The sequence below is a fragment of the Cervus canadensis genome, chromosome 2 (assembly GCF_019320065.1).
Source record: "Cervus canadensis isolate Bull #8, Minnesota chromosome 2, ASM1932006v1, whole genome shotgun sequence".
Lineage (NCBI taxonomy): Eukaryota > Metazoa > Chordata > Mammalia > Artiodactyla > Cervidae > Cervus > Cervus canadensis.
In genome coordinates this window covers 49,224,266-49,236,840 of record NC_057387.1, presented here as the reverse complement: position 1 = coordinate 49,236,840, position 12,575 = coordinate 49,224,266, and the positions used below count along the sequence as shown (strand labels likewise).

At 43.2% G+C, this 12,575-nt stretch overlaps 1 protein-coding gene across 2 annotated transcripts in view; it reads right to left on the bottom strand.

Annotated features, from left to right (window-relative positions):
• Positions 1-12,575, bottom strand: part of TGFBR3 (transforming growth factor beta receptor 3) — a 192,427-nt gene that overhangs the window by 112,173 nt on the left and 67,679 nt on the right. For both annotated transcript variants that reach the window (XM_043460676.1, XM_043460675.1), the window contains exon 3: positions 6,709-6,893. In XM_043460676.1, the coding sequence (XP_043316611.1) occupies positions 6,709-6,893 (185 nt within the window). The remainder of the gene's footprint in view (positions 1-6,708; positions 6,894-12,575) is intronic.

Below are 12,575 nucleotides of genomic sequence, written 5' to 3'. Positions count from 1 at the left end.
GGGTAACTCTCTGACAGATCTGCTGTCGGTCTGTGACGAAATGGCCAGTTCAGAGATGACTTTACCTGTTAGGCTGGGGTGGCTTCCAAAACAACTTCCATTTAAACAAACACCAGGCAGTGTTTACACACGGAAAGTGTTTGTTTAGTAACTGAATTTCACCAATATACAGTGTCTGTGTGTGAGGGGTTTACTTTGATGCCTGCTTATTTTAGCACATGCTACATATAAGATCTCTGAAACATAAATAGCCTTGAGTTTGTTTGAGGTTTTCCCCCCAGCATATACACAGGAGTAGCACTGGGAAGTCATTCACAAATAACAGCAGAGGGAAAAATGCCCCTCACAAGAGTAGGAATATACCTAATGTGCTTGCTAGTGTTCATTTGAAATTTCTGCTCCGACATGTGTACTCTCCAAAAAACAGTCTTGAAATTTTCTATCAGTTCTTTCAGTGGTGATAGGTGAAGGTAAGAAACCCAACCGCTCCCCCAACCCCTGCACTGTTCTGTTCATATTTTAATAACTGGAGGTGGGGGCCAAAAAGAAAGAAGTTGTCCACCTAATATTGCAGAAACAGGGGAAAGATGACAGACAGACAGATGGGTAAGTAGGTTGCTGCAGGGATGTCCAATTTAATTGCTAAACTGCCAGATTCCTCAAAGGAAAAAGATGTCAAATCAGATGGCAAAGTCCACATACTGAAGCTCCTGTACTTCACTCAGAGCAGGAAGGGTGCCTGAATGTTTTGTTTTCTCCCCACACAATTCAAGCAAGTTTGGTTACAAGTCATGGATTACTAGCAGAAGACAGGTGAGTTACTGTTGTGGAGGCAGTTAAAAGCTTTATCTGGGGGGAGGAAAATGATCAACTGTGAAAAACAGATGGGAGGCTGGCATGTAGTGCAGGATTAACAGCCACATAGAGTGCAAGGGCTCCTAAGCCCAGTCCCGCATTTTCTAATTACTGACACTTGACATGATAATCTTTTAAGCCAGAAAGGAAAAGGGAGACAATGCTACACACAAAACCACCCTCAGAACTGCCCCCAAAGACACAAGGAAGGGGAAGAAAAGCAGCTCTGAGCATTGGAAAGAGCTATCAGAAGCCTATGCAGGAAACGCAAACTTTCCGTGGGAGATCTGCTGGCTCATGGAACAGGTGTAAGTGCGACGGGATGGCCGGTTTCATAGCCAGAGCTAGGTCAGAGCTAAATGTGAAAGGAAAGTGGACTGTGGGGAAAGCCTGGACTGTAGACTCCAACAGAGCGAGGCTGCATATCCAGGGTCTGCTGTGTAACCTCCTTTTGGGCTGACAGTGAGAACGGACAGAGACAACACAGCTGCCGGGCAGGTGGCTGGCCCACAGCAGGCACTTCACCATCACCATGACCATCGCTTTTACTGTTATCTGAGGCCTCAGGGAGCTAAGGGTAATGAATTAGAAGGGCTTCCCAGGTGGCACCGTGGTAAAGAAATCACCTGCCAATGCAGGAGATGCAAGAGACTCAGGTTCAATCCCTGGGTTGGGAAGAATCCCTCCAGAGAAAGAAATGGCAACCCACTCCAGTATTCTTGCCTGGAAAATGCCATGGACAGAGAAGGCTGGCAGGCTACAGTCCACAGGGTCACAAAGAATCAAACACAACTAAGCATAGACACACAGAAGGGAGCTATTAAGAGGCAAGCAGAACAGTTCGAATTTTAGACAGGTTCACTTCCTTCTCTTTCTCTCAACTATGGTCTTTTCCTGCCCTCAAAAAAAAATAGGAAAGGAACAACTTTATGCCACAGTCCTCAGAGAAGGTCCAAAATAAAAGTGACTTGGAGCCACATGTGTGATTAACTACACATCCCATTTGGCCCTGCCTGCCTAGAAGCCGGGAGCCAAATTTCAAACTCAATCATGCCAATCACATTAACCCTCATGGCTATCAAACTATATCTTTCTAACAAATTACACTTCTTTGTCCTCATTTTGCATTTCTGCTTACACTGTTGGTATGTCTGTTGTAAGCCCATCTCAAATCCCTTTTGGAATGAAACAGAGAATAATACATAAAAGAATGGAGGGTTCTGAGCTTTCTGACAGGTGTGTGGGCTTAGTCGCTCAGTCGTGTCTGACTCTTTGCAACCCCATGGACTGTAGGCTGCCAGGCTCCTCTGTCCATGGGATTCTTCAGGCAAGAATAGTGGAGTGGGTTGCCATGCCGTCCTCCAGGGGAACTTCCTAACCCAAGGATCAAACCCAGTCTACTGCATTGCAGGTGGATTCTTTACTGTCTGAACCAACAGGGATGGATGAGGATAAATTTATTAAACTTGGCCCCTTTCCCACGACAATGGATCCTCCCAGATCCTCACTCCACCCTACAGCCATCCCACTCGCATGGCATGCCCATTAGCAGTTGCTTCTTTAATGTCAAAACACATACATAAATTTAAACACCCATAATTGCCCCCAGAATCTGTTATACACATACATACTGCTAACTAAGGGCTTTTCATAATAAGCAAGCAGTTAGACAAATGGGAAATAGAAAAGAAGCACTGCCACAAAAAAAGCAGGTCACAATAAAAATCAGATGATAGGGAGCAAATTGTTGCCATTCCAGCAACTAATGAAAGTATATCACTGTCAACAAGCAGCCTCTTAGTAGTGCTACAACCCTTCTTGGGAATCAGGAAACACCCAGAGGGACCAAACTCAGGGGCAGGTGAATGGGGTCATTGGGAAAGAGTTGGGGGGGAGGGAGGCGTGCAGGGGGCAGATTTTACTTTGAGGTTAAAGGGCACAGGAGGATGAAACCTACGATTTGTTGTTGTTTAGTTGCTAAGTCATGTCCAACTCTTTTGCAACCCCATGGACAGCAGCCTACCACGCTCCTCTGTCCACAGGATTTCCCAGGCAAGAATACTGGAGGGGGTTGCCATCTCCTCCTCCAGCAAATCTTCCTGACCCAGGGATCCAACCCACATCTCCTGCACTGGCAGGCAGATTCTTCACCACTGAGACACCAGGGAAGCCCAAAACCTATGATATATTCCACTTATTCTAAAAGACAAACTGATCTCTCAGAACTGTTTACCTTCTTCTGCCCACCTCTGTCACCAAAGAGTCTTTTCCCAATTTCCTGTTCACTTCCAGGACTGCTATTTCCAAAGTCGATGGTTACAAATGAGAGGTGTGGTCTCAGATGAAAAATACAACTACAGGTCTGTGTTGTCCTGATGAGAATCCAGCAGGGAAGTCAATAGCAAAACCATGCTTCACCACAGACAACTTTGTATTAATCACTGTAGCAAGCATGCTTCTGATACAAATTCTCTGCTGGCCTATAAAACTGTTTATCTAACTTAAGTATAGCTGTTTCCCCAAATCTTGTCAACCTGCTGCAGTTATTACTTTCAGGTGTAGGCTGTTTTATCCTCCACAGAGGGAAAGCAGAAGGCTCTCCTCAGTTGAGGAAACTTAAGGTGCCTGGGAGATAGGAATTTAGTAAAATGTTAGAGAACGGATGATTTATACTAGATCTTAATGCTTATCCTGCACCAATAACAAGCCAGGAGGAGGCGGGTGGGATGGGGTTGATTTAGTAATTCCCTTGCATTTAAGGAGGACAGCATGAAAAACAACTACCTCGGTCATAGGAGTCAAAGTAATGATGGCTTGGAGCCAGTAGGGCATTCTTTTCTAATTTACAAGCAACAACATTTATCATTTCATCTTGAAAAATATTTGCTCTTAATATTTGGTAGAAACATGCACAAAGGCTGTCTCTGATCCTCCTTCCCATTATTACCATCAGAATCAACTGGCTGTTATTTTTAGGACAGACTATATAAAATAGCATATGTATAAAAATCAAGTTATCTTTAAAAACATCAGAAAGAGTTGCAAGGGCTTAGGTTGGAGGAGGACGCAATCTTGGTGTTAAAAAAAATAGATACATTTAAGGTAACTTTTATTTAAGGCAATTAGAATACTGACAGGCTAAATTATTATTTTTTTAACAGCTTTACTGAAATAAAATCCACATGCCATAAAATTCACCCATTTAAAGTACAACTCCATGGCTTTTAGTATGTTCACATTTATCATTGGTGTTTAGTAATATTCATATACAATTGTGGAGCCATCACTACAATTCAATTTCGGAACATTGTCTCCCCCTCAAAGAAACTCTGTACTCATACTCAGTCAGTACCCGATTTCTCTCTTTTGCCCTTCAGCCCTAAACAACCACCAATTTATTTTCTATCTCTATAAATTTGTCTACCATGGACATTTCATATGTATGGAATCAGACAGTATATGTCTTTTGTGTCTTTCACTTAGCATAATGTTTTTAAGGTTCATCCACGTTGTGGCATGTATCAGTATTTCATTCATTTTTATTGCTGAATAACATTCCATCATATGGATATATACATATCACATTTCATTTATCCATTCATCCATTGACAGGCATTCAGGTTGTTAACACTTTTGACGGGCATTCAGGCATGCAGATTGTTCCCATTTTTTGGCTATTATGAATAATATTGCTATGAACATTCATGGACAAGTTTTCACATGGATGTATGTTTTCTTTTCTCTAGTATATACACTTAGGAATGGAATTGCTGGGTCTAAATGATCTTTAAAAGCTATTGGCATGGCTGCAGTAATGAATTTCCAGAGTCACACATGGAGAAGGTAAGAGATACTTATTTTTCCTCCTCCATCTTACCATCCATAAACAAACTCTCCTTCATTGCCTCTTTGTCAGGGCCTTACTGCTCTGGATTAACCTTGACACTCACTCTGTAGACATAAAATACTCCAGGTCTACCCTATGAGAGCAGTTCAGAGCCAGAGAGAATTTCCAAAGATCACATGTCCCAACATTTTGTCTTCTAACAAGATAGAACACAACCATCTAATTCCTTAAAGTCCCCCAAAGAAGGGAAGAATGCAATTTCCCTCAGCTGCCTATCTCAGTAATATCTTCAAATCACTAATCTTAAATCATACATACAGTAAACATTTTTTAACCAAGTTTTAGAGACTATCCCCACAGGCCCTCTTTCTTTACTTCCTCACTGAGCATATGATGTCCCTTGATGCCAGCTCATTTTACGTATCTTCAGGACAACCATGTCTATTTTTATCTAACACAGTAAATACAAGTGTGGGAGAGCTCTGCCGTCATTCCTTGAGGTATTTTTCTTTTGCTTCAATAGTCTTATGTGAATCTATTTTCAGAATCAACAATAGTACCGCACAATTTAACATGCAGAATTTCTGCTGTTGCTGCTTTTGTAATAGCTCGGACTTGTTTTTTCTTTCTTGGTTCTTCTGAGACAGCATATATAACATGAGTAATTATTGCTGCTAAAGAACTGCTGGAGTCAGCAGTACCTCATATGAGCTGCACTTCCTCCTCCCCTTCTTCCCCTCCCACCACAAATTCTCCCCCATAAGTTAAAAATTAAAGACGCATTACTGGGATAAAGAAATCTGACCTGAAATATGTGCTGCAGCAACAATGGCAAGCAACCAAGAGTATTAACAATAATTTCCAATGTAGCTGGGAAGGCTAGATGATTTGTCTTTGAAATGAGCCAACTCCACACACTTTCACAAGATTAAAATCAGTTTGCTTTCCCTTCTGGACACCTCACCTCCCCTATTCCTACTCCCCCGCCCCCCCAGAATGAAGAGTGGTTGAGGCACATAAACAAATGGTTCTGGAAATTAACTTTCTTGATCAGAAACAAGCTCAAAGATAAATTCTGCTCTGCAGGAGTTTTTCTACATTTCACTGGGATTGGGGTTTATTGTGGTTTCTCTCTTCCCAGAGAAATAATACCCTAGTGATAACATTTCTGACACAGAAGCTTAAAAACAGAAACAATGACAGCTGCATGTTATCCTCAAAGAAGCAGCAGGACCATTATCCTCAAGGCAGGTCATTTCAGAGCCACAAGACAGAGGAGGCGATTTCACTCTTACGATAATGACCTTGGGCAAGTGAGTTATCATTGCACCTGTCTATAACCTATAAATTGAGGGCAGTAATAGGACTTCTTGGAAGAAGTGTGTGAGTGGTTTAAACAGTGCTGAGGACAGAGGAAATACTGAGTCACTATGAGCTTGGGTCATCACCACCACCACCAAGACCATCTTCATCTTCGAGAAGCTGCCGGGATAACATAAGGAGCTACCCACTCCAGGGCTTTCATGTGAATATTAATACAAGGTACTGCCATCCTCATCCCAGAGAGTTTCCATTTCCCCTGACACATCCCGCAGGAGCAGTAGGCCCACAAAAGACAAAGCAAAGAAAGAAGAAAGCACAGAAAGATGAGAAAGACATTCTACAATAACAGAAAAAGGGCAACATTATTTTTTCACAACCATATTTTAAAAGTAAAATTCTCAAAAACATTCTTTCCAATATGGGGGCGGGGGGTGGACAGGAAAAGTAAAAAGCCGAGAAAGCTCTCTAGAGAGAAGTCCTAGAGTTGCCCAATTCAGAGAGCAATCCTTCTGAATTAATTGAAATCCTTCTCTCTCTCTCATGTACCTGTGTCCTCCTCCCCACTTATGTTCATACACAAGCATCCTCATTAAATCCAGAATGGAAGAAGAGGACGCCACATCCAGAGAAGTGTAAAGACAGATTCCAAGGGGCAGTGGGCGGCAAGCGGGCACCGCACCTACCTCTCTCTGCGGCTGGCCGGGCCCCTGGTCAGCGGCACGGAGGTTCAGGACATGCACCTCCTGGGGCAGCCCCACCGTGCCCCTACTGGCACACCCCGACAAGGCGGTGAAGCTCTCCATCAAGGCCTGGACCGGATGGGAGGCGTTGACGGGCGACAGCTCACACTGGGCACCGGGCTCTGGACCTGCACAGGGAATCACAAACACAGACCCTTCAGAGACAGCAGTTAACTGTGGTACGACTAAATGAATTGTTCTGGATGTATGAGCCATGGCCAGCCCACCAGAGGTGCCTTTCCAGGTAAGTTGTTTCTAGAAGTGAAAAGTGAAACTGTTAGTCGCTAGTCGTGTCCAACTCTTTTGCGACACCATGAACTGTAGCCCTCCAGGCTCCTCTGTCCATGGGATCTCCAGACAAGAATACTGGAGTGGGTTGCCATTTCCTTCTCCAGGGGGGTCTTCCTGATAGAACCTGGGATAGAACCTGGGTCTCCTGGATTGTACGCAGATTCTTTACCATCTGAGTCACCAGGGAAGCCCAAGTTGTTTCTAGAACTAAATGGCAAAAAAAGCTAGTCTACTCTTATAAAACCCCAATCTTAAACTCCTTTTGGATGATTTTGACATGTATTTGATTAAATTCTCTTTTAGACACACAAGTCACAAATGTTTTCTTCTGGATGCAGGAAACCTCCCATCTGACATCTGTGTTCAATTCTTCCTTCCCCTCTTAGAAGAAAACCACAGATAAATGAATTATGTAAAGTCCAATATTTAATAGGTGTTTAATAAGTATTAAACACCTAAAATTGCACCCAAAAAAGTATAAAAGGCAGATTCTACCATTTAAGTGCTTCCTCTTCTTAGAGAAAGCAAAACAAACTTAAGAACATACAAAACCAAGAAGGAACAAGCAGAGACAGTTGAGGCCAGAGTTATACAGCAAAGTTTGGGAGAGGTCAGAAAGACCCTCCCATGAGAAGTGGGATACGAGCAGAGCCTCTGAAAGAAAAAGTAAAGGCCTGGTCATACGTGGCTCCTGCTTCCTCATTCTCCCTTCCTCTAATCAATCAGAACTTAAATCTGAAATCCATCCATTCCTTCCTACCTCTACTTCCTGTAGCCTTCACTGTCTCTGTCCCTAGACAATTGTGGATATTCCTAGAAGGAGCCTCTGGTCTCCAGCTCTCCAAGCTGCCTTCCACACAAGCATGGTTCACCTAACCCAGCGTGGTCCTCATTGCATTGCACTGTGTGTGCAGTCAATTGTGTTCAACTCTGCAACCACACGGACTGTAGCCCACCAGGCTCCTCTGTCCATGGAATTTTCCAGGCAAGAATACTAGAATGGGTTGCCATTTCCTTCTCCAGGGGATCTTCCTGACCCAGTGACTGAACTTGCATCTCTTATGTCTCCTGCATTGGCAGGCAGTCCTCAACCAAATGGTCATTCCAAATGCAAAGACCTGCCCCTCTCATCCCTGTAGGCATGTCCCATCCCTTAGAGAACTGCTGGCCTATGAATAAAGCCTGTGTTCCTTAAACTGGCATGCAAGGCCTTTCTGGATCTAGCCCCTTCCTATTTCTCCAGCCTTACCCCTCCCCCATCCAAGAACCCCAAATGGCTTAAAGGTCTCCAAACAGAATGTTTCTCCAAACAGAATGTTTCTCAGCTTCTCAAGTCTTCATTCAAGCTTGTTTCCTTTTCCCAAATTCCTCTTCCATGCTATCTCCATCCCTATAAGAAACACCCCAAACTGAGGAAGATCCTCAGACACTTCCTCTTTCCTCTCATAAATTTTCTGCCCATTTCTGCTGTTTCTTTTCTATGCTGTAACCACCAGTGTATAAGTCTGTCTTTGCCAGTCCAGAGGGACCTCCCTGACAGCTGTGGATTATCAACCTTGCATCCTCAGCACCCATCACAGTGCCTCACATGTATAAGATGCAAAAAAATATTTCTTAGATGAATCATTAAGCTTAAAGGAAAAAAAAACTGTCCCCTCCCTGATCAGTGATTAGGGCACCTTTCTGTATGGAGCTAACATGGGAAAAAGACCTCTACACTGATGGGACATGCATTAACTGAATCGATAGGGAGGGACATCCAGAAATAAGGAGTCAGCGATACTTAAACCTCACATATCTCCGTAAGGTTGGTGTTGTCCTCAATGAGCTGAGGAGACTGGGACTTGAACATAGAGCATTCTAAATCACCACCTTCCAAATGGAACCAGATAAAAGACCTGCATGCACTTCATGAGTTCTTCCCGACTTCCATACAATAAAAATACTCTCCAGGATTACAGCCCCCGGCTAAAATGCAAAACCAGGCAATCCTTCATCCCTCCTGCTATGCTATAAGCAGACACCCTGCCTGCTATGCCAAGTCTATTTCAGAACTCACAGAAGTTATCTAGGTGGATAACAGTTATCTGGTCTGAAGTGAAGTATGTACCTTCTCAAATAATCACTGCCACCGTCTGTATTGCTCTCCTGAGCCCAGCCGTTTTCTGAGAAAGAGAGGTGGTGAAGGAAGACGTCATAGCAGCAAAGTCAGGAGGTATTGGACGTGCGAGTCCCTGAAGTCCCTGAGCAAGGCAAAGGGTGTGAGCGGGTGCCCCCACCCCTCCTCCAGCCCTTACCAGCCACAATGGGATTATCAGGTGCCTTTCACACCCCAGAGCTCCAGAAAGTCTCCTACTCCCACTTAACCCTGAGGACTCGCAGCCGCTATTGCTACCCATACCTACTACCCTTCTGAATTGATTTCACGGCCTCCTACCATGAATGTCCCGTTATCACAAATGAAGTACAAATGAAAATACTTCTCGGTTCCATTTTTGTATGTATGTGTAAAGCTCTGACTGAGCTGCAATTCCACCCAGAACACAATTGCAAAAGGCTTGCAGTCTGCTTGATTCGCCCTTCTCCTTACCACCCTCCTCCTTACACACCACCATCACCCATTAAGATCTTCCTTCAGTCACCACACTGCTCATCTCCACAAAAAACTCACTGGCAACAAATGAAAGGATAAGGCCTTGCCCAGAGAGGAAGGGAATCAGAAAAGGAATGCCCCCAGCTCCAGGCTTCCCCGGTGGCTCAAATGGTAAAGAATCTGCCTGAAATGGGGGAGACCCAGATTTGAACCCTGGGTTGGGAAGATCCCCTGGAGAAGGGAATAGCTACCCACTCCAGTACTCTTGCCTGGAAAATCCCATGGACGGAGGAGCCTGGTAGGCTGCAGTCCATGGGGTCGCGAAGAGTCGGACACGACTGAGCCACTTCACTTTCACTTTTCACTTTCATGCATTGGAGAAGGAAATGGCAACCCACTCCAGTGTTCTTGCCTGGAGAATCCCAGGGACGGCGGAGCCTGGTGGGCTGCCGTCTATGGGGTCGCACAGAGTCAGACACGACTGAAGTGACTTAGCAGCAGCAGCAGCATTAATCCATATATGTGGCTATATTAATCCAAAATATGGATATATTAATCCTTCCTTCCTTAAGGAAGGAAGTGAGGGATGGAGGGAGACAGAGATTGTGAAAGAGAGAGATAAAAGAAAAGAAAAATCAGAAACTATCTATCCCATCCTCCAAGGGTATGTAAGAAATGGTATCTTCAACAGTTCAACACACAATGTCAGTCTGGTCTAGTTAGTAAGTAAGTAATAAGTAAATAAATAAGTAGCTCCCAGTAATTGCTCACTATAGGCTGGACAGTGCTAGGTGCTGTATATCATTCCAATACCACCATAAGCAAGTGGTATTATCACCATTTTAAAGAACAGGAATGTAAATTCAATGAACTTAAGTAACTCTTCTAAGCCTGCCCTAGTCACTCAAGGCCTCAAATTCACACCTGCCTCCCAAGTTACTATCTCTGTAAAGTGAAAGTTTTCATTAAAACACATTGGGCTCACATGGGCTCATTGGTGAATTCTACCAAACATTTAAGAAATTACACCAATTCTCTACAATCTGTTTTAGAAGACAGCAGCAGAGGGAATACTTTCTAACTCATTACCCTAATACCAAAGCCAGACAAAGACCTTGCAAGAAAACTACAGACCTGTATCTCTCCTGAACACAGATGCAAAAATTCTCAACAAAATACTGGCAAGTCAAATCCAGCAATGGATACAAGGGATTACACACCATAATCAAGTGGCATTTATCCCAAGTATGCAACATTTGAAAATCAATTAATATATCCATCTCACCAACTAACGAAAAAAGAAAAATGAGGAGAAAAATGACATATCAATAAAGGCAGAAAAAGCATTTTACAAAATCTAACAGTCACTCATGATTAGGACTCTCAGCAAAGTAGGAATAGATGGGAACTTCCTTAACTGGATAAAGAACCTATATCAAAAGATCTCATAGTTAATACTGTACTTAATGGTGGGAACCAAAAGCTTTCTCACTAAGATCAACAAGACAAGAACATCCCCTCTCACCACTTGTTTTCAACATTATACTGGAAGTGCTAGCTAATGCTAATGTATCGTCATGTGATGAAATTCTGGCTAGATACAGCCTGAGGTGATATATACAATTTCTCAGAAGTTTCTTAAGAAAGGAAGGAGTTGTGTTTTTCTGCCCTCTCCTCCTTCCTGCTAGCTGGAATACAGACGGTGATGGACAGAGCTAAAACATTCATCTTGGCCCATAAGATGGTAGCAACATGATGAGTCTAACAAAGCATTAAGACAGATGTTGCCTGGGTCACTGATGAACATGGTGCTGTTGCTTCAGCTCTGGACTGCTTTTTTTTTTATATGAAATACATGTAGCTTTTTTCTATTTCAAACCAATATTATTTTGAGTTTTCTGCCATTTATAGCTCAACCTACCTTAATTAATATACTGGCTTTATTTTACTTCATCAAAAATACCAACCTTCTTCCCACCAGAGCCTGCATGTACAAGGTTTCTTTCAGCAACACTTTCCCACCATTCCTATCACTTACCCCTGCCTTGGTGTGATGAACCCCTACTCATTCTTCAGATCTCTCAAGGAATCTTCTCTTAGCTCTTTTACATTAGATATACCTTTTTTGGTACTCTCATGGTACTATTTCTCTTCACTGCATTTCATGTGGTTCAGTTCAGTTCAGTTCAGTCACTCAGTCATGTCCAACTCTTTGCGACCTGCAGCACACCAGGCTTCCCTCTCCATCACCAAATCCCAGAGCTTGCTCAAACTCATGTCCATCGAGTCAGTGATACCATCTGACCATCTCATCCTCTGTCATGCCCTTCTCCTCCCGCCTTCAATCTTTCCCAGCATCAGGATCTTTCAAAATGAGTCAGTCCTTTGCATCAGGTGGCCAAAGTATTGGAGTTTCAGCTTCAGCATCAGTCCTTCCAATGAATATTCAGGACAGATTTCCTTTAGGATGGACTGGTTGGATCTCCTTGCAGTCCAAAGGACTCTCAAGAGTCTCTTCCAACACCACAGTTCAAAGGCATCAATTCTTCGGTGCTCAACTTTCTTTATAGTCCAACTCTCACATCCATACATGACTACTGAAAAAACCAAAGCTTTGACTAGATGAACCTTTGTCAGCAAAGTAATGTCTCTGCTTCTTAATATGCTGTCTAGGTTAGTCATAGCTTTTCTTCCAAGAAGCAAGCAACATTTTTTTTGTGCAATTATCTGTTCAACATCTGCATACATTCTAGGACTACAAATACCACTAAAATGTGGAATCCAATCATTCCGTTTCTGCTGTATCCCTTATACCAGCATAATGTCCATCACATGGTATGCATTCAAATATTAACGAGGAAGGGGGTAGGAGTGGAAAAGGGAAGGAACAATGAGGTGATCAATGCACAAAGGATCATATCAAATA